This window comes from Dipodomys spectabilis, unplaced genomic scaffold (assembly GCF_019054845.1).
Source record: "Dipodomys spectabilis isolate Male_0828 unplaced genomic scaffold, ASM1905484v1 ptg000504l, whole genome shotgun sequence".
Taxonomy (NCBI): domain Eukaryota; kingdom Metazoa; phylum Chordata; class Mammalia; order Rodentia; family Heteromyidae; genus Dipodomys; species Dipodomys spectabilis.
In genome coordinates, this window is record NW_024871181.1 from 3,244,283 (window position 1) to 3,264,581 (window position 20,299).

Here is a 20,299-nt window from a genome sequence, read left to right on the forward strand (position 1 = left end):
GAGACTGCCTGACACCCAGCTGGCCTCAGCCTTGAGGTCAGGACTCAACCTGGGTCTCTCCAGAGGCTTAGTCCTCCCTGGTTTCTGCATCTCTGTCCCAGTCCCTCTGGGCCAACAAATGTGCCAGAGCCACTAGCTGAGGGTCTGAGGTCCACGCAGAGCCAAACTCACAGACAGGCCAAACTTTAGGATTCTTTATTATTATTATTATTGTGAAAATACCATACAGAGGGGTTACAATTATATGGGCAAGATAATGAGTACATTTCTTATCAAGTATTGTTGCCTTCTCCTATGTTTCCCCTTCCCATCCCCCCCCCCCCCCACCTCCCAAGCTGGTTTTTTTTTGGGGGGGGGGGTCCGGTCGTGGGCCTGAACTCTGGGTCTGGGCGCTGTCCCTCAGCTCTTCAGCTCAAGGCTAGTGCTCTACCACTTGAGCCACAGCGCCACTTCCGGCTTTTTTCCTTTTTGCTTATGTGGTGCTGGGGAATCGAACCCAGGGCCGCATGCAAGGCAAGCACTCTACCACTGAGCCACCTTCCCAGCCCCCCAAGCTGGTTTTTAAACACAGTCATTATTAAGAAAAATTAGTGAGATACAAATTTATAATTACATGAATTATACTGAAAACAAAAGTGATAAACACAACTATTTCCTAATAATATTTTACTTTATGTTTTCCTATTAGGTATGCATTCTTACGGGTGTCTTTGTGTGTACATGTGTGTGTTGTGTGTTTGACATATGTAATAGAGTCTTAGCACATCTTTCTTTCTTTTTTTTTTTTTTTTTTTTGGGTCCGATTGTGGGGCCTGAACTCTGGGCCTGGGCGCTGTCCCTCAGCTCTTCAGCTCAAGGCTAGCGCTCTACCACTTGAGCCACAGCACCACTTCCGGCTTTTTTCTTTTTGCTTATGTGGTGCTGGGGAATTGAACCCAGGGCCTCATGCTTGCAAAGCAAGCACTCTACCACTGAGCCACCTTCCTAGCCCCTCTTTCTTTTTTTGTTGTTTCTGGGGCTTGAACTCAGGGCTTGGGCTTCTTTTGCTCAAGGCTAGTGCTCTAGTACTTGAGCCACAGTGCCACTTCTGGCATTTTCTGTTTATGTGGTACTGAGGAATTGAACCCAGGGCTTCATGCATGCTAGGCAAGTGCTCTACCACTGAGCCATCTTCCCAGCCCTTAGTGTGCATTTCTTTCCAGTGCAATTCAGTGACGTTGTGTTGGTGCCTTGGAACTGGCTGAGTGTGTTTACATCACAGGAATTGGCAAGGCATTATCCCTTAGCTTTTTTTAAACTCAAGGCTGGTTCTCCACCACTTGAACCACAGCTCCACTTCTGGTCTTTTGCTGGTTAATGGGAGATAAGAGTGTTTTTGGATTTATCTGCCACAAGAGTTGGCTAGCAGACTTAGTCTGGAGCTGGTTGATAAGCAGTTTCCAGCACATTACTAGAGGCTAGGCAGTGATCAGCTGAGCCATAGCCCCTTCCCCTCCTCTGGAACTTGTGTTCTGTCCGATTTGGAGGGATGGGGGTGTCCTCACAGGTGCAGAGAGAGAGGCAGGTGCTAGATGGGCCCTGCTGAGTTGGAGGTGGGGATGTGTTACATCATTCCCAGAGCAAATGAATTTTCAGTGCAGCAGGGGGAAGGGAAAGGGCTGGGGAAGAGACTCGGTATGTAGCTAGCACAGTGGTTCTGCACTCAAGGTCTTGTGCTTGTTCTGCTGGTGCCTACTACTTGAGGCATGCTTCCAGTCCTGCTTTTTGGTAGTTGTTTTGGAGATGGTGACTTGTGGACTTTTCTGCCCTGGTTAGACTCAAGATACAATCCTCTGGATCTCAGCCTCCTGAGTAGCTAGGATTACAGGGATGGCACCTGGCAACACTTTTTTTTTTTTTTTTGGTTGGTTGTGGGGCCTGAACTCTGGGCCTGGGCACTGTCCCTCAGCTCTTCAGCTCAAGGCTAGCACTCTACCACTTGAACCTCAGCCCCACTTCTGGCTTCTTTTGCTTATGTGGTACTGAGGAATCGAACCGAGGGCCTCATGCATGCAAGGCAAGCACTCTACCACTGAGCCACATTCCCAGCTCCAACACTTGGTTTATTGAGAGTAGCTTTGCCACCTATTAAAGTACCATACACCACGGGCCCCTGGAGGCTGGGGTGGTGGTGGTATCTGAGGACACACTGTGAAAAGTGAGGTACCTGGGGAACTTGTGGAGGCAGATGTTCAGGCTGTGTGTGTGTGTGTGTGTGTGTGTGTGTGTGTGTGTGTGTGTGTGTGTGTGTCTGGAGCTGTCTGGGGTGGCCCATCTGGATGGGATGGATTCAGGACTGTGTGACAGGAGAGGGAGAGGAAGAGAGGTTGTTCATGTAAAGTCTGTGATCACTGATGGAACTTAAGAGTGAGGGGCCTGACAAGAGTTTTCCCTGGGTGCTGGGCTGTGGCCATTGGGGTCAGCCAGTACTGACACACCAAAGCAGATTGCTGAGTCTTAGGAACTTTACAAGCTGTCTGTGAAACACAGCCACCATGGCAATGTGGATGTGGCACAATTAGGCATGGTGGAGGCAGGTGCAGGGCCTGGCAGGAGTGCAGGGTGGGGTGGGGGCTGGGATAAAGGGAAGGGGCCTGGTAGGAGGAATGGCCCATGCCAAGGCTGAGAGGCATGAGCTGTAGGCAGGGCACTCACCTGGCTCAGGCATCAGGTGAACCAGAGGCTGCCAGGCTGTGGCAGAGCAGGGAAGTGCTTGCTGGCTTTTCCTTGGGTCAGTGGGTCCCAGCAATGGAAACCCCCAGAGCTCTGTCCATCAGGGTTTTGTGCTGTGCGGGTCACCTGTTTTCCTACCTGTCGTTGGCGTTTCTTGCTGCTTGAGTAGCTAGGGTTGCAGGCGTGAGCCATCAGTGCCTAGCTGAAACCGAGTCTCTACTTGGCACAGTGATTCACTTAGTGCTATGGTTTTCCTTATTTGCAATACCTAGTACATGTCTAGGACAAGCAGAAAAGGTCAAAAGCTATGTACATATGACCATAGAAGATGATGTTGAGTGAAATGAACCCCAAGACAGGGACACAAGTTGTTTTTTCTTTCTTGTTATTGTTTTTAATGTACTTATAATGTACTATGTGATGTTTTTGTTTCTTTGACAATACAACTATTTCAGAAGAGATATTTTTTCTTTTCATACTGTCCAGGAATTCTAACAGGAAGATTTTTAGCTGGAAACCATGATTGCCAGCTTGAGACCTCTAAAATTCTACTTATGCAAATTCGACTCATGCAAATAGTGACATATATATGCATCTCCACCATGTGATTCTTTGAGCACCATAACAGCATGCTAGTTGGCGAGAGAGCATACTATTTATATGCTGGTAGAATCTATATCACATTAATTTGACCTTACCTTAAAATTAGTGTTTTGAGCCAGGTGCTAGTGGCTCACATATGTAATCCTAGCAACTCAGGAGGCTGAGATCTGAGGATTATGGTTTGAAACCAGCCTGGGCAGAACAAGACCCTCAATTGACTGTGCCTATTATATCTACCTTCATCTTGGTTTACTCATCATAGCCTAGTCTCTGATCTTCCTGCCATCCTCTGTCCCCCTCCCTTATTTTGGGGGTCCTTCTGCTTTGAGGAGGGAAGGGAAGAGAAGAATCATCAAATGTTTGCCAGAATAGCAGTGGGCTGTTCCGTCACAGCTCACTGCTGTGGATCCACTGAAGTGGATGAGTGCCTGTCCATCCAGTGTTCACAAAGTCCTGGGTGGTCACAGCTGGCTGGCTGGTCAGACCATAGCTCAAGGTCAAGGCTGGGAACGGAATCCCAGGGCTCACGAAGGCCCTCTAGGCTGGGCACCAGGAAGGAGCAATGCATTGGGTCACAGGAAGGGACAGACAGTGCCACTGGCTCTTGTTTGTATAGTGGGGAGCATGTGGCAAGGGGGTGTCTAAATCCTCACCTCCCCTGCCTGGAGGTGGCTACTTTGCTATCTCTAACTTTACTCCATGGCAGAGGTCACAGTCCTGGGGCTCTGCATTACCCACAGCCCTGCCCCCCCCCTTTTTTGTGCTCAGTACTGGAGCTTGAATTTGGGGTTTGGGTCCTGTCTCTTAGCTTTTTCTCTCTAGGCGGGTGCTCTAGCACTTGAGCCACAGTTCTGCTTCTGGCTTTTTGGAGGTCAGTAGAGGTAAGAGTCTTATAAACTTTCTGCCTGGGCTGGCTTTGAACCATGATCCTCAGATCTCAGTCTCCTATTAGCTAGGATTATAGCATGCATCACCGGTGCCTGGTTACAGCACACTGCTTCTTGACCTGTGTCCCAGAGCATTGCCTGCCCTCCCCGGCTTGTCCTGCTCTGCTTCTGACAGCCCTCACAGTGCCCGGATGTGGCTAATGTGATGCATGGCAGACCAGGGGGTCACAGTGGGGGGTTGGGCCCACCCCAGGGTCAAAGCTGGATCCTGAGCCCCCCTGCCCCAGGTTTATCTACCCCACCACCTTCTTCTAGCTACACTCCCAGCTCAGTGCATGCCTGTGATGGGCTGGGCCCAGCGAGGTGGGATTGCTGGGTTCTTGATCCCAGTCTCTGGCCTGCTTGCCACGAGAGCCCCGTTCCAGTGCATGCCTCATTGGTATTCAACCCTGCGTTCCAGCCATTAGCACACAAGGCCAGCCTCCCTGCCACCCTCCTCTTCATTGTCTGAAGTGGGCAGACTGGCTGAGCCTTAGCTCGAAATGTGGCTTTTCATTCAATTTCCCTAGGAAAACAATGATTAATTTAAGTAGGAAAATAACAGTCTCTGGAAATGGAAGAAAAAAATATTCCTGTGCTTAGATGCTATCCAGGACATTGTAACTTCCTCCTTACGGGGTTTATTTTTGCCTTAAATTACACACGTATCGCATGGCCAGTGGAGAAAACTTGGCAAGTTTAGAGATGAGGCTTGACCGTGCCTCCGTTCTCCTTCCCACTGACAACCCCTCTGAGCAGTGTGCAGTGTGGCATTCCTTTAGTCTGGGAACCTTTTGCTTATTTGGCAAGAGCCCTGCAGGACCCCAAAAAGCGTGAGCCTGCCGGGCTCTGGGAAGAGACAGGCCCATGACTCCCTGCAAGATCTCTTTCTGCACTGGACACCTTTGTGCCTTGGTTTCCTCTTCTGTAAAAGTCGGGCAAAGACTAGTGACCTGGTCTTACTCTGTGAGGATTGAACGCGAAAGCACAAATAAGGCACACAGGACAGTGCCTGGCCTGTATTGGGGAGCTATGTAGGAGAGGAAAATCTATTCCTTTTACCCCTTAGGTTCTGTCTTGGGGTCTCTGCAGTAACTGACAAAAAGATTATCAAGAGGAAAAGGAGTCGGTCCACCACCCCCTTCCCTTCTTTCCCCCCCTTCCCCTCCCTCCCCCCCCCCCCCCCCCCGTTGTGGGGCTTGAACTCAGGGCCTGGGTGCTGTTCTTGAGTTTTATCACTCGAGGCTTGTCCTCTACCTGTTCGAGTCACTGCACCATTTCTGGTTTTCTGGATGTTAATCGAGTAAGAGTCTCATGGACTTTCCTGCCTGGGCTGGCTTTGATCTGTGATCCTCAGATCTCAGCCTCCTGAGTAGCTAGGATTACAGGTGTGAGCCACTAGTGTGTGGCTCTATGGATACTCTTTTCCCTTCTTTGAGTAGCTAAGATTATAGATGTGGGCCACTGGTGCCTGGCTTTCTTTTCCTTTCTTTGTAATGCACACTGGAGATTCAAAAAGAAGATATGTGATCCCAGAGAAGTGGTTGAGGCCAGGGGTTTCCATATGGCTTTAACAATGGATGATGAATTATGAAGAAACTAGACAGAGAAAGAGGGTTTGGGGGCCTAGGACAGTGCATTCTGGGAAAGTGAGGATGAAATGTGTGCTATAAAACTAGAGTGGCTGGGGAAGGTGTGGATGAGCGCTGTGCCACTGCTCAGGGGGTGCGATCTGTCCCTAGGGAAATTATTTCTCAATTCTAGGCAGAAAGGAGGGAGTTCTTCCTGCCTCTGCCACTCTCAAGTGCCCTTAGCTCCAAATAATCCAGGGTGGCATAGTTCAGAATGACAGACTCGGCTCCCTTTCATTGAGGAGGGAGAGCAGGCAAATTGCATCCTCGCCCGTGCGTCTTCTAATATGACTTCCTGGGCTGCCTTTGGACCAAGATCCTCAGATCTCAGTAGCTACAGCGTGGGTCACTGGTGCCTGCCCCTCAGTGAAGGAGACAAACAGGAATGCCAAGACAAACAGGGTCACGGGAATGCCAAGCAGGTTAGGGAATCAGGTGTCCACAAAATGGTTGAGGCACACTGAACGTGCGGGCAAAGCGGAGTCCTGGGTAGCTCAGCTCTAGTAAATTCCCTGAGCACACTGCCTCTGGGCTTCTGCCATTTATGTATCTTCCCATCTTCTTGCTTATCTTGGCTTCCGGGCATCCATTTCTATCCATTCATCCTTCCATTCATCCCCTCCTCCCATTAACTGATCCATCAGTTGATCAACTGATCCAACCACACCTCCATCTAGTCAAACATTCTTTCATAATCCATCCACCTACCCACCCATCACCCCATTCATTCATGTGTCAGTCGATCAATGGGTGATCCATGCATCCATCAGTCCACCCAGGCCTCCTCCACCCATCTATCCTCCCACTAATTGATCCATCAATTGATGACCCATCTATCCATCTATCTATCTTCCCATCCATCCATCCGTCCATCCATCCATCCATCCATCCATCCATCCATCCATCCATCCATCCATCCATCCATCTGTCCATCCGTCCCTCCATCCACCCATCATGTCTGGACTCTGGCTGTGTTGAGGATTGCTCTGGAGCAAGCAAGCATAGTTAGCATGGATGAGGGAAGGCTGAAATGGGAGGTCTGGAGGCCTCTGTGCTATGGCGGTGGAGAGGGCTGGGTCTGAGGTCCACCTCTGCCTGGGTTGAACTTTGAAGACTCGGCTGAGCTTGGCTGTCTTGTCTGTCCCAGGGCCCTCCCACACCTCAGCACACTGCTGGCAGGAGTCACCGCATCCACACTCTAATCTGGTCTAAGCGGGTAGAGGTAAGGGGTGCAGGGATGAACCCTGTGCTCCAACGTCCCGGGGCTGGGCTGGGTCTGTAGGGCCTTCTCTCTCTCAGGCCTCCCTGGCTGAGATGTCTCAGATCCTATGCAAATGGCCTGGAGAATGGAGAAGGGGTTCAGTGGAGTGGGGTGGGGTGGGCTTAGGATCTCCAGGGCTCTGTGCTGCTGGGGTGCAGGGCTGGCCACGGGCTGTTTGGTCTCCCTGGAGTTTCTGTGGTGAACCTGGGCTCAGTACCCTGCCCCTCCCCCCTCGGTTGCAGTTCTCAGGGCTGGGTGACTCGAGAATGCCCCATGCCCTACAAGATCTGGGCACGGCAGGCAAGTATCAATCCATTCATCTAGCTCTCATCACAAACCTGTCCGGACTGGCTGCCTGGGACTGGGGGTTCTGTCCCCATGGCTGATCTCAGGCCCTTTGCGGGGGGGGGGGGGGGGCTGAAGGCAGCCATTCCTGTCCTGTCTGGTGGGCCCGGGTTGCTGTGTCTGTGGCAGAGGGGAAACTAAGGCACGAATTGGGTAGGAGCCAGCCTGGCCACGCCCCACAGGTCTTCCTGATCCCCTTGCTGTTTGGGTCCTGCAGGATGCTGCGTCTGAGATGTGCTTTCTGGTTCCTCTTTGTAAAGTGGGGGGCTAGGCTGGGCGGGCTGGGGGTCCCTAGCAGCAGACACTGGCTCAGGACCCCTGAATGCTGTGTGCCGTGGGCTCTCCTGGGGCCTGGCCAGGGGGCTTGGGGTAGTAATCATGGGGCCCACACCAACAGGCACCTCTGGGGACCCCAGGGCTAAGCCTCCTTCCTGTCCTCTGGGATTGGTATATGAGCAAGAGCATACCACTGGACTCGAGTTTAAGTCCTGGGTCTTGTGAGCTGCATGAACTTGGCCATGTACCTTTGCCTGGCTCAGTGCCAGGGGCTCTGAAGGGTGGAGACTGAGTCACTGCTGTGAGATCAGGCCACCTACAGCTGACGGCGGCCTGTCTGCGGGTCTGGAGTCAGTGAGCCGCTTCTTGTGATATGGCTGCTGGAGATGGGGTGTTGGTCCCCCTTGGGGGATGGGAGGGGACAAGCTTGGATGGGATAGGGGGACGCCAGCTTGGCCCCTCAGCCTGTGGAGTGGTTCCTCTGGCGTGTGCAGTCCTTGGAGTGCCCTCCCTGCTGCCATCTCGGAGCCAGGCTCAGAGCCTGGAGGTGTGGGAGAAGAGCCCAGTGCTGGTGGGAGCGGGTGGAGAGCCTGGGGCAGGCCAGGATCCCCGGCCTCCTGGCTGCCAGGCTGGAAATATTCTGGGGTACATGACTCAAGGATGGCCCCTTCCCGGCCAAGGGCCCTCTGTTTTTTCTTCCCCCTCCTTTTCCCCCTCCTCCTCCTCCTCCTTTTTTGTCAGTCATGGGGCTTGAACCCTGGGTGCTGTCCCTGAGTTCTTCAGCTCAAGGTGAGCGCTCTACCACAGCATCACTTCCGGTTTTCTGGCAATTAGTTGGAGATAAGAGTCTTACGGACTTTCCTGTCCAGGCTGGCTTTGGATGGTGATCCTCACATCTCAGCCTCCTGAGTAGCTAGGATGACAGGCGTGAGCCACCAGCACCTGGCTGTTTTCTTTTTCCCTATTTCGGTCTTGCTGCAGCTGTCTCCTCACCTTCTTGGGGACTGGAGGGTGGTGAGTTGTGTTCGGGGAAGCCGCTGGGACCTGGCTGTGGACTCCAGGGGCCGGACTGGGAGAAGGTAGTGGTGGCTGCACCGGCTATGCCGGTCTGTTTCCTAGCTGTGTGACCCTGTTCAATTCACTTTGCTTCCCTGAGCTTTGCGTTTCTTATTCAGCTCAACCCAGCGCACATTTATCCTGGGAGGCGCCAGATGTGATAGTGGCTGTGGTGGAGACTAGGGCTGTCCTGGGGGGGGGGGGGGGGGGCGCGGCACTGGGGATTGAGGGAGAGTCTGGGCGGGGAAGGAGTCAGTTTCCCCCCTGTCACAAGGGTGTCACAAGGGTGAAACCCCTCAACAAGGTTTTTTTTTTTTTTGTCAGTCGTGGGGCTTGAACTCTGGGCCTGGGTGCTGTCCCTCAGCTCTTCAGCTCAAGGCAAGTGCTCTACCACTTGAGCTACAGCGCCACTTCCGGTTTTCTGGTGGTTTATTGGAGATAGGAGTCTCACGGTCTCTCCTGCCTGGGCTGGCTTTGAACTGCGATCCTCAGATCTCAGCCTCCCGAGTAGCTAGGATTACAGGCGTGAGCCACAAGCACCCGGCCTGTTTTTTTTTTTTTTTTTTTGAGGTCCGTCATGGGGCTTGAACTCTGGGCCTGGGCGCTGTCCCTCAGCTTTTCAGCTCAAGGCTAGCGCTCTACCACTTGAGCCACAGCGCCACTTCCAGCTTTTTTCTTTTTTCTTATGTGGTGCTGAGGAATCAAACCCAGAGCCTCAGGCATGCAAGGCAAGCGCTCTCCCACTGAGCCACCTTCCCAGCCCCTCAACAAGGTTTTATTCCTGGCTCCCCAGTGAGTGTGTTGCATTCCACACCTGATTCACATCCTGAGAGGGGCTGGCAGAGGCTGCTTCTGAGGGCCAGGGTAGATGCACTGAAGTGGACTTAGCCAGGCTGTCATTTAGGCCTGCGCTCCATCTTCCTCAGGAGGAAGTACAGCCCAGCCTGGAGTCCTGGCCCTCAGCGCAGCCGGAGCCTGGGAGGGACAGGGCAGCCTGGGACCCCCTCAGGCTAAGGTGGGTGCCTGGGAGGGACAGGGCAGCTGGGCACAGCCTCCCAGGGACAGGACTTACAAGGGGTGGGGGAGCCACAGCATGGTGGTCAGCAGGAGAGGGGACTGAGACTTGGCCACAGAAGGGGGAGGGTGGGGTCTCAGGTGGAGGGAGCTGTGCAGGAGGGAAGAGTCAGGTCCTGAGAGGCCCCCTCCTATGGGACACAGAGTCTCCAGAGGAAGGAGCAGCTTTAGTGTGAGTGTGAGGGCCAGCAGCTCAGTCCCCATGCTGGGTCTGAGAATTCTGTATTCTCATTGAAGGCCCTGGCCGCCTTGCCTGAGCGGTTGGCCCAAGGCGCCAGTCCTCAGCAGACAGTGGCTTTTCATGGTTCAAGTTCAAGATTAATACGGGGGCCTCTTCCTTGTAGAGGGCATCTGCTTGCCATGTCCTCCTTTGGTGGAAGGTGCCAGGCAGCTCACTGGACCTCTAATCTCCTTCACAAGGGCCTTGTCCTCATGACTTGCCACCCCCAAAGCTCCCTGGTACTCTACCACTTCAGCCATGTCTCCAGCTTGGTTTCATTTTTATTTTTTTGTTAGTCTTGGGGCTTGAACTCAGGGCCGGGGTATTATCCCTGAGGTTTTTTTTTGGCTTAAGGCTAGTGCTCTACCACTTCGAGCCACAGCTCTACTTCTAGTTTTCTGATGGCTAATCAGGGATAAGAGTCTCATAGACTTTTCTGCCCATGTGGGCTATGAACCACAATCCTCAGATCTCAGCTTCCTGAGTAGCTAGGATTATAGGCATGAGTCACCAGCACCTGACCAGTCTAGTATTTTGTTGGTTATTTTAGAGATGGAGTCTCACAGACTTTTCTGCCTGGCTTGGCTTGATCCTCTGGATCTCAACCTCCTAAGTAGCTAAGATTACAGGTGTGAGCCACCGCACCTGGCAATAGCTTACTTCTGATGTGCCAGGGTATAGATGCATGGGCCTGGTGCATCTTTTTGGCTATGAACTTGGGACTCAGACAGGCCTTGGGTCTTGTCATGGATTTGCCCCTGGTAGATTTTTCTTTTCTTTGTCGGTTGTGGGGCCTGAACTCTGGGCTTGGGCGCTGTCCCTCAGCTCTTCAGCTCAAGGCTAGCACTCTATCACTTGAGCCACAGAGCCACTTCTAGCTTTTTCTGCTTATGTGTTGTTGAGAGATTGAACCCAGGGCCTCATGCATGCAAGGCAAGCACTCTGCCACTGAGCCACCTTCCTAGCCCATGGTAGACTTCTTGACTTTGAATGGCTTGTGACCTGTCTGAGTCTCGGTTTCCTCCTCTGTACTCTGGGGCTGATTCTCCAGGGCTAGAGGGAGGACCTGAGGCGGGCTGGGTGGAGCCTGGTCTGCCAAAGGGTGAGAGGGTGCGGGTGTCGCACCCCTTGTGGGGGATGCTGAGACCGGCTGGGAGGACAGACTTTGGGAAGGACAGCATATCATGGGGACAGAGGCCCCGGTCACGACTCTGCTGATGGCTCAGCCAGGGCTCTTCTGGGGCCAGTGGCTGAGGACCCCTGGGCTCCCTGCCCCGGGTTTCTTTGCTGGGCTCTTGTTTGTGGGAGGCAGCTGGCCAGCTCGCTCCACCTGGGTTGAGTGGGCTGAGCTGATTTTAGCCCTGAGTTTTACAAAGGCTAAACGCTCCTGTGGGGCAGAGTCAATGTCGCTGGCCCTGACATGTGCAGAAACTGCAGCTAGGTAGGCCCTGTGGCTTTCAAAGCATCCCCTCGTTTCCCCTTGGCCTGGAACCCGGGCTGGGCCTGACTCCTTCCCTGGAGAGCTCTGATTATACCAGGGACCCCCATCTACCTGCCTGTGTGCCTATCTGCCTGCCCACTGCCCTGCCATGGCTGCTTCCGGTGCTCGGGGCCCCGGGCCCCTCGTGGGCCACATGCTTCTGACTCACCACCAGAGGAAGAATGTGGTCTTTTGGGAGTGAGTTTTTAAAAATAGCCCAAATCCTCCCTCCGCCCTGCCCCACCCCGCTCCTCTGTGCTCTCCCTGGCGCTGGCCCCATACCTCCACCCACATGGGTTTTGGGAGCTGCCTCTGGTGCAGCCTGGCGGGCGGGGAGGGAGGAGGCGCTGCCCTGGTGGTTGGGGTGATGGGTGGAGGAATGGAGTGGCCAGGCCACCTTCTCCCTAGGGGCCTGACATGGGGCCATCTGGCAGGCAGGCTTTGGGGTCCATTGGGTGCCAGGCTGTGTCCAGGCCTGTGGACAGAACCCTTGTGGGAGAAAAGTAGCAGGTGCAGCTGTGTGTGGTGGTTATTGGGGAGGGGGCTAAGGTACTGGGAAGGTGGGGGAAGGAGGGTCGGGATGGAGGCCCTGAGGTTGGAGTGTGCTTGCTGGTGTTTGAGGAACTGCAAGATGGCTGTGCCTGGAGTGGGGTCAGCTGTGGGAGACAGGGAGGAATGGAGTCAGGGAGGTGACTGATCAGAGACCAGGTAAGAGGTGCTGTGTGTGTGTGTGTGTGTGTGTGTGTGTGTGTGTGTGTGTGTGTGTGTGTGTGTGTGTGTGTGTGTGTGTGTGTGTGTGTGTGTGTGTGTGTGTGTGTGTGTTCTGATCCTGGGGCTTGAACTCAGGGCCTAGGTGCTTTTCCTTGGTTTTTCTCTCAAGGCTAGCATTCTGCCACTTGAGCCACAGCCCTACTTCTGGCTTTTTGCTGGTCAATTGGAGACAAGAGTCTCACAGACTATCCTGCCTGGGCTGGCTTCAAACTGTGATCCTCAGATCTCAGCCTCCTGAGTAGCTAAGATCACAGGTGTGAGCAGCTGGCAGCAGCTGCTGCTGGTGGTGTTTTTGATCAGGGGCTGCTGTGGTTGGATTCTGGGTGGGTTTCGAAGGCACAGGTAGCAGGGTTTGGGAAGAGTGGGGCAGGGTAGGACGTGGGTGTGTAGGAAAGGTGTTGGGGAGCCTTCCAGGTGGGAGCAGCTGGCGGGGTGAAGCTGCAGTCAGGTGAATTGGGAAGCTGGGAGTGGGCAGGGGGGCAGGGTGTAGACAGCTGGGCTAGTGTGCAGGCGTTGGGTGTGGATTTGATGGGATCTAAGGTGGAGTGTGGGGAGGTTAGGAGCCCAGGAGAAGGTCAGGCAGAACATCAATGCACAGTGGATGGCGTCACGTGAGCCAGGTCACCAGGAAGGACGAGCTGGAGGAGCTCAGAGCTGGGAGGGCAGTTCAGGAAGGGGGCTGCAGGCAGGTGAGCAAGATGAGAACAGGAGCATCTGTTAGATCCCATGTTGTGTGTCTACTGGGGGGTGGGATGGAGTCCGTTGACACTGCCTTTTGTGAAGGAGAGTGAGTCTTTTGTGAAGGAGAGTGGAGGCGTGGGGTAGCAGGGCAGGGCTGTGGGGTCCCCTAGGTTTCTGTGGTTTTCTTTTTTGTTTGTTTATTGTTGGTCATGGTGCTTGAACTCTGGGCGTGAGCTCTGTCCCGGAGCTCTCCAGCTCAAGGTGAGCCCTCTACCACTTGAGCCAAAGTGCCACTTCTGGTTTTCTGGTGGGTAATTGGAGATAAGAGACTCAAGGACTTTCCTGCCTGGGCTGGCTTTGCATCTCGATCCTCAAGTCTTAGCCTCCTGAGTAGCTAGGATTATAGGTATGAGCCACTGGCACCCAGCAAGGTTTCTATGGTTTTTTTTTTTTTTTGTTGTTGTTGTTGTTATTTCTGTATTTTTTTTTTTTTTTGGGTCTGGTCATGGGGCCTGAACTCAGGGCCTGAGCACTGTCCCTCAGCTCTTCAGCTCAAGGCTAGTGCTCTACCACTTGAGCCACAGCGCCACTTCCAGCTTTTTTTTTTCTTTTTGCTTATGTGGTGCTGGGGAATCGAACCCAGGGCCTCAGGCATGCAAGGCAAGCGCTCTACCACTGAGCCACCTTCCCAGCCCTATTTCTGTATTTTTAAGATGAACAGTGATGTATTTGTGGGGGATGGTCCAGTAGAGATGAACTGGGGTGTCCACTGATGGGCTTAGCCTCTGCTCAGCAGCCATGTTTATCCCATAACAAATGCCCTCATTCCTCCCTCTGCCCCAAGTTCCATCCCCTGCTGGCATATCCACACAGAGGCCAGGAAAGGAGCTGTGCTTCAAATGGTCCCATCAACAAGGGAACCAGACCAGGCACCATTGCTCATGCCTGTAATCCTAGCTACCCAGGAGGCTGGGATAATGAGGATCTCAGTTCAAAATCACTCCAGGCAGAAATATATGTGAGATTCTTATTTCCAATTAACTATCAATAAGCCAGAAGTGGAGCTGTGGCTCAAGTCGTAGAGTGCTAACCTTGAGCACAAAAGCTTAGGGATGGGGCTAGGAAGGTGGTTCAGTGGTAGAGCACTTGCCTTGCGTGCATGAGGCCCTGGGTTTGATTCCTCAGCACCACATAAGCAAAAAGGAAAAAAGCTGGAAGTGGCACTGTGGCTCAAGTGGTAGAGCGCTAGCCTTGAGCTGAAGAGCGCCCAGACCCAGAGTTCAGGCCCCAGGACTGGACCCCCCCCCCAAAAAAAAAAAAAAAAAAAGCTTAGGGACCAGTGCCCAGGCCCTGAGTTCAAGCCCGAGTGCTGGTATACAAAGAAAAAAAAAGAAAGAAAAAAAGAGAAAGAAAGAGAAGGGAACTCTGAGCAAGTGTGCTATCATAGGCCAGAACATATCCAGCTCCAGATTCCTTGCTATCTGTGGGGTTGTGGGGGACACATGGGGTCCCCGGTGTGTGGACATCTCTGAAGTCCACCTGTGCACAGCTATCTCCTGGACCAAACCTGACTTCTGTGGTTGCAGAGATCAGCCCTTGGAATCTGCAGGTTGAGCAGGAGCCAGGGACTGAGGGGAGGTCTCCCTGAGGAGGGGGACACATTGGAGGCTCCCTGTTCCACAGGGCCCTGAGAGGGGGAGGCGTGGAGGAAGGAGTTGAGCCCACCTGAGCGTGTGCTGTGTCAGAAGGGTCAATTCCATTACCATCTACATTCCTCCCCACCTTGGGAGTCTCTGACTCCCTGCGCCCCTTCCCCCCATGCACGGGTGCGTGTGTACACACATGCACACACACACATATACATACACCCCTATTTTTCCCCACACAAATGGCGTACATCCAAATGTGCATGCATGGAGCAAGGCTTTGCATGCACGCCCAACCCACTGAAGTCTGACCACGATCCTCACTGTGGAGCCTGTACCTGCTAGTCTCTGGGGTTTGTCACCTGGAAACAAGAACTTGGGCCCTCTTGCTTCTTAGTCTCTGGCCCCTGTCCCTGTCTCTGTCAGTATGTAGAGTGGAACTGTCCAGCGGAGGACTTCAGACAGCTAGAGACTTTTCCTACACATTCCAGCTTTTCTCACTGTTTGCTGGGTCCCAGGGACAAAGGGGTTAACATGTCTGGGGCTGGAGGGGGCGGGGCCCCGAGACCCTGGCCTGGTAGCTATGGGCTTTCCACTCTAGCTGGGTCCAGAGGCTTCTTGGAGCTGGCTCTGGTTTCCCAGGCAACAACCCCCAGGGTCCCCTCTGCCAGGCAGAGGGGCGGCCCCTTCCCATAGAGGCCTCCTGAGGGAGCTGCCCTTCACTTCCCCTGAGGACTATTGACCAGGCACTGTCCCGGGGTGGGGGTAGAGGGGGTCACCTACTCTGGGCTGAGGACAAGAGCCCTCATTGTCTGAGATTCTAGCCATTGACTAAGCTTGCCCACTCTCTGGGGAGGGCTCTCCCCCACTTCCCTGCAGGGAGGAAAGGAGGTTAGAGTTGTCTCCACCATTTCCAACTCAGGAAGCCCTCCTGTGGCCCTGTGCTTGGGGCCCAGGGGAGGGGCGAGGCCCTATGGTCCCTTGGGCTGGTGCCACCTGCAGGAAACTCTCCCCTCCCAGAAGCCAGCCCCGCATTCAGGCTGGGATGAAGTCTGACAGGCCTCATGCCTGGTGGTACCCAGGCCATGCAAGCGGGCTGTTACTTTGCATTCTGTAGGTGCTGGAGCTTCTGCTCTACTGAAAGAAGCTGACCTGCGCTTGGACTAGCAGGGCAAAAAACAGTGCTGGCCCTACTCAAGGGGCAGCAGGGACTCTAGGTAGAGACATTCATTAAAAAACCTAGCATTGCTGGGCACTGGTGGCTCATGATACCAGCTACTCAGGAGGCTGAGATCTGAGGATCTCTGTTCAAAAGCAGCCGATGCACAGAGAAATCAGAGAGATTCTTATCTTCAGTTAACTAGCAATAAGTCAGAAGTGGAGATGTGGCTCAAGTGGTAGAGCTGTAGCCTTAAGTGGAAAAAGCTAAGTAAGATTTCGAGGCCCTGAGTTCAAGCCTGACCACCATCATACACAAAAGAACCCAGCATGAGTTGGGAATGTGGCTTAGTGGTAGAGTGCTTGCCTAGCATGCACGAAGCCCTGGGTTGGACTACTCAGTACCACATAAAGAGAAAAAGCCAGAGGTAGAGTGCTAGCCTTGAGCATAGAGAGGCTCAGGGACAGAGCTCAGGCTCTGAGTTCAAGCCCCAGGCCCGGAAAAAAAAAAAAAAAAAAGAAGAAAAGAACTCAGCATTATCCTGTACTACCCAACTGGCCTCTGTCACTTCCCACGCATTGCTCACCTCTTGCTACACCTTTATCTGAACTCCACCCACTGGGACACCTGTAGCACAGAACCTGGCTCCTCCCTTGCTCTCCTCTGTCTGGCTGTGTCTGAGGGCCTCCTCCTCCTCCTCCTCACCTTTGGAACACTCATCCGTCATCCACAGGGACCACTGAGAGCTCGCTGATGGTCCTGAACCCTAAGCAGATGCTACTATAATCATGCTGATGATCAAGTTAATAGACACAGTAGGAGATTGTTAATCCTGAGCCATGATAAGATAGAACAATGAATATAATACACTGTAATAAAATATGATTGTAGCTGATCCCCGCCATTCAAAATACCTCACTGTGCTGTGTGTCCCTTCTTGGGGTGCCCCTGTGATATGGAGAAGGCTGGTGGCTGTCCAGGGTGTTGCAGGAAGGTCCGAGGGACTGGGAATGATGGCGGTTGGCTGTGGGCAACGGAAACTTGGTGCACAAGGAGGGGGAGGGGTCAACGGTACCAGCTATGCATGCTGGTAAACACTGGATGGGTTCTGACGGGATTCTTAAGAAACCAGGAACAAGGATCATTTCTGGGGTAGAAGGAAGGACTTTTGATTTTTTTCAGTGTGTATTATTTGAGTTTTGAGAGGCCTGGACAACAGGGATAATAACGCAGTGGGCACAGCCGTAGGCTTGTGGGTTCCAGTACTGCCTCTTCCTAGCTGTGAGCTCTTGGACAAGTGACTTAACCAGCCTGGGCCTTGTTCCCTCATTGACCATTTAGATTCACATTTGTTAACGACTGTGGAGTGCTTTAGATATTGTAGAAGGTGATATGTGGATGTGTACCCTTATTAAAATTCTGTCTAAGCCTGGCACGGGTGGCTCAGGCCTGTAATTCTAGCTAGCTACTCAGGAAGCTGAGATCTGAGGACTGTGGCCTGAAGCCAGAAGAGCAGGAATCCCATGTGACCCTTATCTTCAATTAGCCAGCCAAATGCTAGAAGTGGGGCTGTGGCTCAAATGGTAGAGTACTAGCCTTGAGCAAAAAAGCCAAGGGATAGAGCCCAGACCCTGAGTCTAAGCCCTAGCACTGGCACACATGCACACACACACACACACACACACACACACACACACACACACACAAATTGCCACTTGCATTCCTTCTGGTTAGCACAAAGAAAGGCTTTAGGAGTGGAAAGAGTGGCACAGGCAGTTGGTGGCAGGGGCAGGCTGGATCCCAGGGTATGCTGCCCCGTCTGCATGGGAAGGAGTAGATGCTCATCCTGCAGGTGGAGGTGGCAGTAGGGTCTTCTGGGAAGGCCACTTCTGGACCCAGGAAGCCCCCAAGAGTCTGGCCTGCTGCTCCTGGGCCCCACATGAGGTGGGGCGTATCACCTGGGCCACCTGGGGCCAGGGCAGCCACTCCGGCTCAGGACAACACTGCATTCTGCCCTGACTCCTCTGCCCCTGTGACCCTTTCCTTTCTACTCATGAGTGCCAAGGCCAAGGGCCCCTCACCAGCTGGTGCCAGTCCTGTGGGGGCCTTCCAGCAGGGTCACAGGGACCTGCTGAAATCTGGGGTGACCAGGACCCCAGGAGGAAGAAGTGTACAGCTTTGTCCACCATCCAGCTTCTGGAATGTAGGCCGTGGGAACCTGACCGTGAATCCCAGGCTGGAGGGGACTGGAGCTTCCTCTGATTCGGCAGGGAACAGGAAAGAACTGGCTGGACCCAGGCTCCTGTCAGCCTTTTGGGCACTAGGCAAAGGCGGGGTCTGGCAGCAGTGCATTCTGGGAAGATGAGGGTTTGGGCCACACAGCTCCAAGTTCCTTTACGGGTTAATGATTGATGCTGGGTGAAGGCTGGATCCTTTCAGGCTGCCCCGCACCCCGGGACTTCTGGGAAGAGTGTAAGAGCACCCAGTCCCAGCGCCCAGGCCCCTCTGTGGCTTGCACTTTGGCCGGAAGCCCCGTTAACTGCTTTTCTGGCCTTGTTTCCACAGGTCTGCTGCAGGGACGCCCCGGTCTGAGCTGGACTTTGTTGTCTGATGGCTTCCTTCAAGCCTCCTCCACAGCCTGCCGTAGGTACTGTACCGAAGCTCTCCAACTCTCCTCCCTGCTGGCCCTTCTCAAGGAGGGGTGGAGGTGGGGAGGGGGGAAGCTGGTTCCTTGTGAACAAACTGGAATAACTTCCTCCTTGGCAGGCACCTGGGTCCTCTACCTGTCCCCTGCACCTGTTGCCTGCATGGATGACAGTTTGAAGCTTATAAATTAAGGGAGGGAGGGAGGTTGAGGGGGAAAGGGTTGGCTCATCAGGCAGTCCAAGGGTGAGAAAAGGAAAAAAAAATCCCTAAAAACAAAAAACCATCCAGATTAAAAAAAAGAAAAAAACAAAACATACTTATACTAACAAAATTATTCATTGTTTATCTGAAATCCAATCCAGCTCCCTGTATTTTGTTTGGAAACCATAGCCCCAGATTTTGCAGGTGACATCCGGGCTCTGCCTGGGGGGTGGGGGGTAAAGGGGTGGGCAGAGCTGTCCCTGGGGGAAGAGGCGACCCCACCCCTTCTGGAGAGGAGTCAGGCCCTCTGAGCCAGGGCTTTGTCACCGCCCAACCTGACATGGATCCCTGCCACTTACCCTGTGTGCTTATGTAAGAGACTCAGTGTCTCCACAGCCTGGCCTCATCACCAATAATGTGAGCGTAATAATAACAACCTGTCCCTGCTGTCACGGGACTATGTCAACCAGTGAACGAGATGGTGAGGTGTGGGCCCTGAGCCCCAGTAGAGACACCCCTTCTTACCAGGGTGCTCCCTTCTGAAGTGTGGAGGGTGCTTAGCAGGGCCTCTTTGCCCTGACCAGGGGCAGCCTCCCAGGGCTCCTCTCCCCAGGACAGGGCGTGTCCAGGAACTTCAAAGGGGGGAGTGTCTCTCTCCAGTCCTGCCACCTGTCCAGGGGGTTAGGAAGGGCCCAGCTCCCAATTACCCTGGGCTGGGCCACCTGATCGTTCCTTCTGATAGGAATCTGGGTTTGATTGCTTGGTGGATGGGTGGCCAGCTGATTGCAGGAGGAAAGGACATCTCCTGTCCTGTCATGCTCAGGTCCTGAATAGTCCTTTCTAGCCCCTGTTGTTGGGGGTGGGTGGGTGGGGGGGAACGTGGCAGGGGTGCCCTGCCCCCCTTTCTCTTCTCCTCCAAGAGGGCCAATGTGGGAAGGCAGGAAACAATCAAACTGCAGATGGATGCTTTCTAGCTTTGCTGGCTGGGGTCACCTGATTAGACCAGGCCCTCTGGCTATCTCCTGACCCCGTGAGACTTCCTGTTGTCTTGCCAAACCCCTGAGGAACAGAGCCCCAGACCCTGACTCAGTTGCCTCAGTGTTAACGGGGTTTGCTCCCTGGCCCACTGGGAGCTCCTGGACACCCCTGGGCCACGCCTGCACCACTTTCCCCTGGGCCTCCTGGTCCAGGGGCTGCAGCTGCTGGTGGGCAGGCATGTGGGTGATGTGGATGATGCAGCTTAAGCTATGTGTGTAGTCTCACCCGGCACTGTTTGGGGAGAGGCAGGGTGGGCTGGAGAGGGGTGGGGCAGAGCTCCAGCTCCGGCCAGGCTGTGGTAACAATAATTATAACCCAGTGAGGATTCTGGAGAGATGATGGATGACAGTGGCAATAGTAATCGGGGTGGCGCTGTCCATCAGCGGGCGGGTACTACCTGCTCCAGGTGCTTGGGGACACTGGCTGCCCTTCCTCCCCACGGCCCTGGGAGGTGATCACGGCTGTTGTTACTGCCTCAAAGACCCCCTGGGTGACCATGCAGCTAGCTAATGTGCGGGACAGCGGGGGGCCGGGGGGGGGCGGGAGGGGGGGATGGACTAAGCAGAGCCAGGT

At 53.8% G+C, this 20,299-nt stretch overlaps 1 protein-coding gene across 3 annotated transcripts in view; it reads left to right on the top strand.

Moving 5' to 3' along the window:
- The window catches only part of Arhgef10l (Rho guanine nucleotide exchange factor 10 like), a 124,103-nt gene that overhangs the window by 15,987 nt on the left and 87,817 nt on the right, over window positions 1-20,299 (top strand). For all 3 annotated transcript variants that reach the window (XM_042669736.1, XM_042669737.1, XM_042669738.1), the window contains exon 2: window positions 18,407-18,488. In XM_042669736.1, coding sequence (XP_042525670.1) covers window positions 18,452-18,488 — 37 coding nt within the window. In that variant the 5' untranslated portion in view covers window positions 18,407-18,451. The remainder of the gene's footprint in view (window positions 1-18,406; window positions 18,489-20,299) is intronic.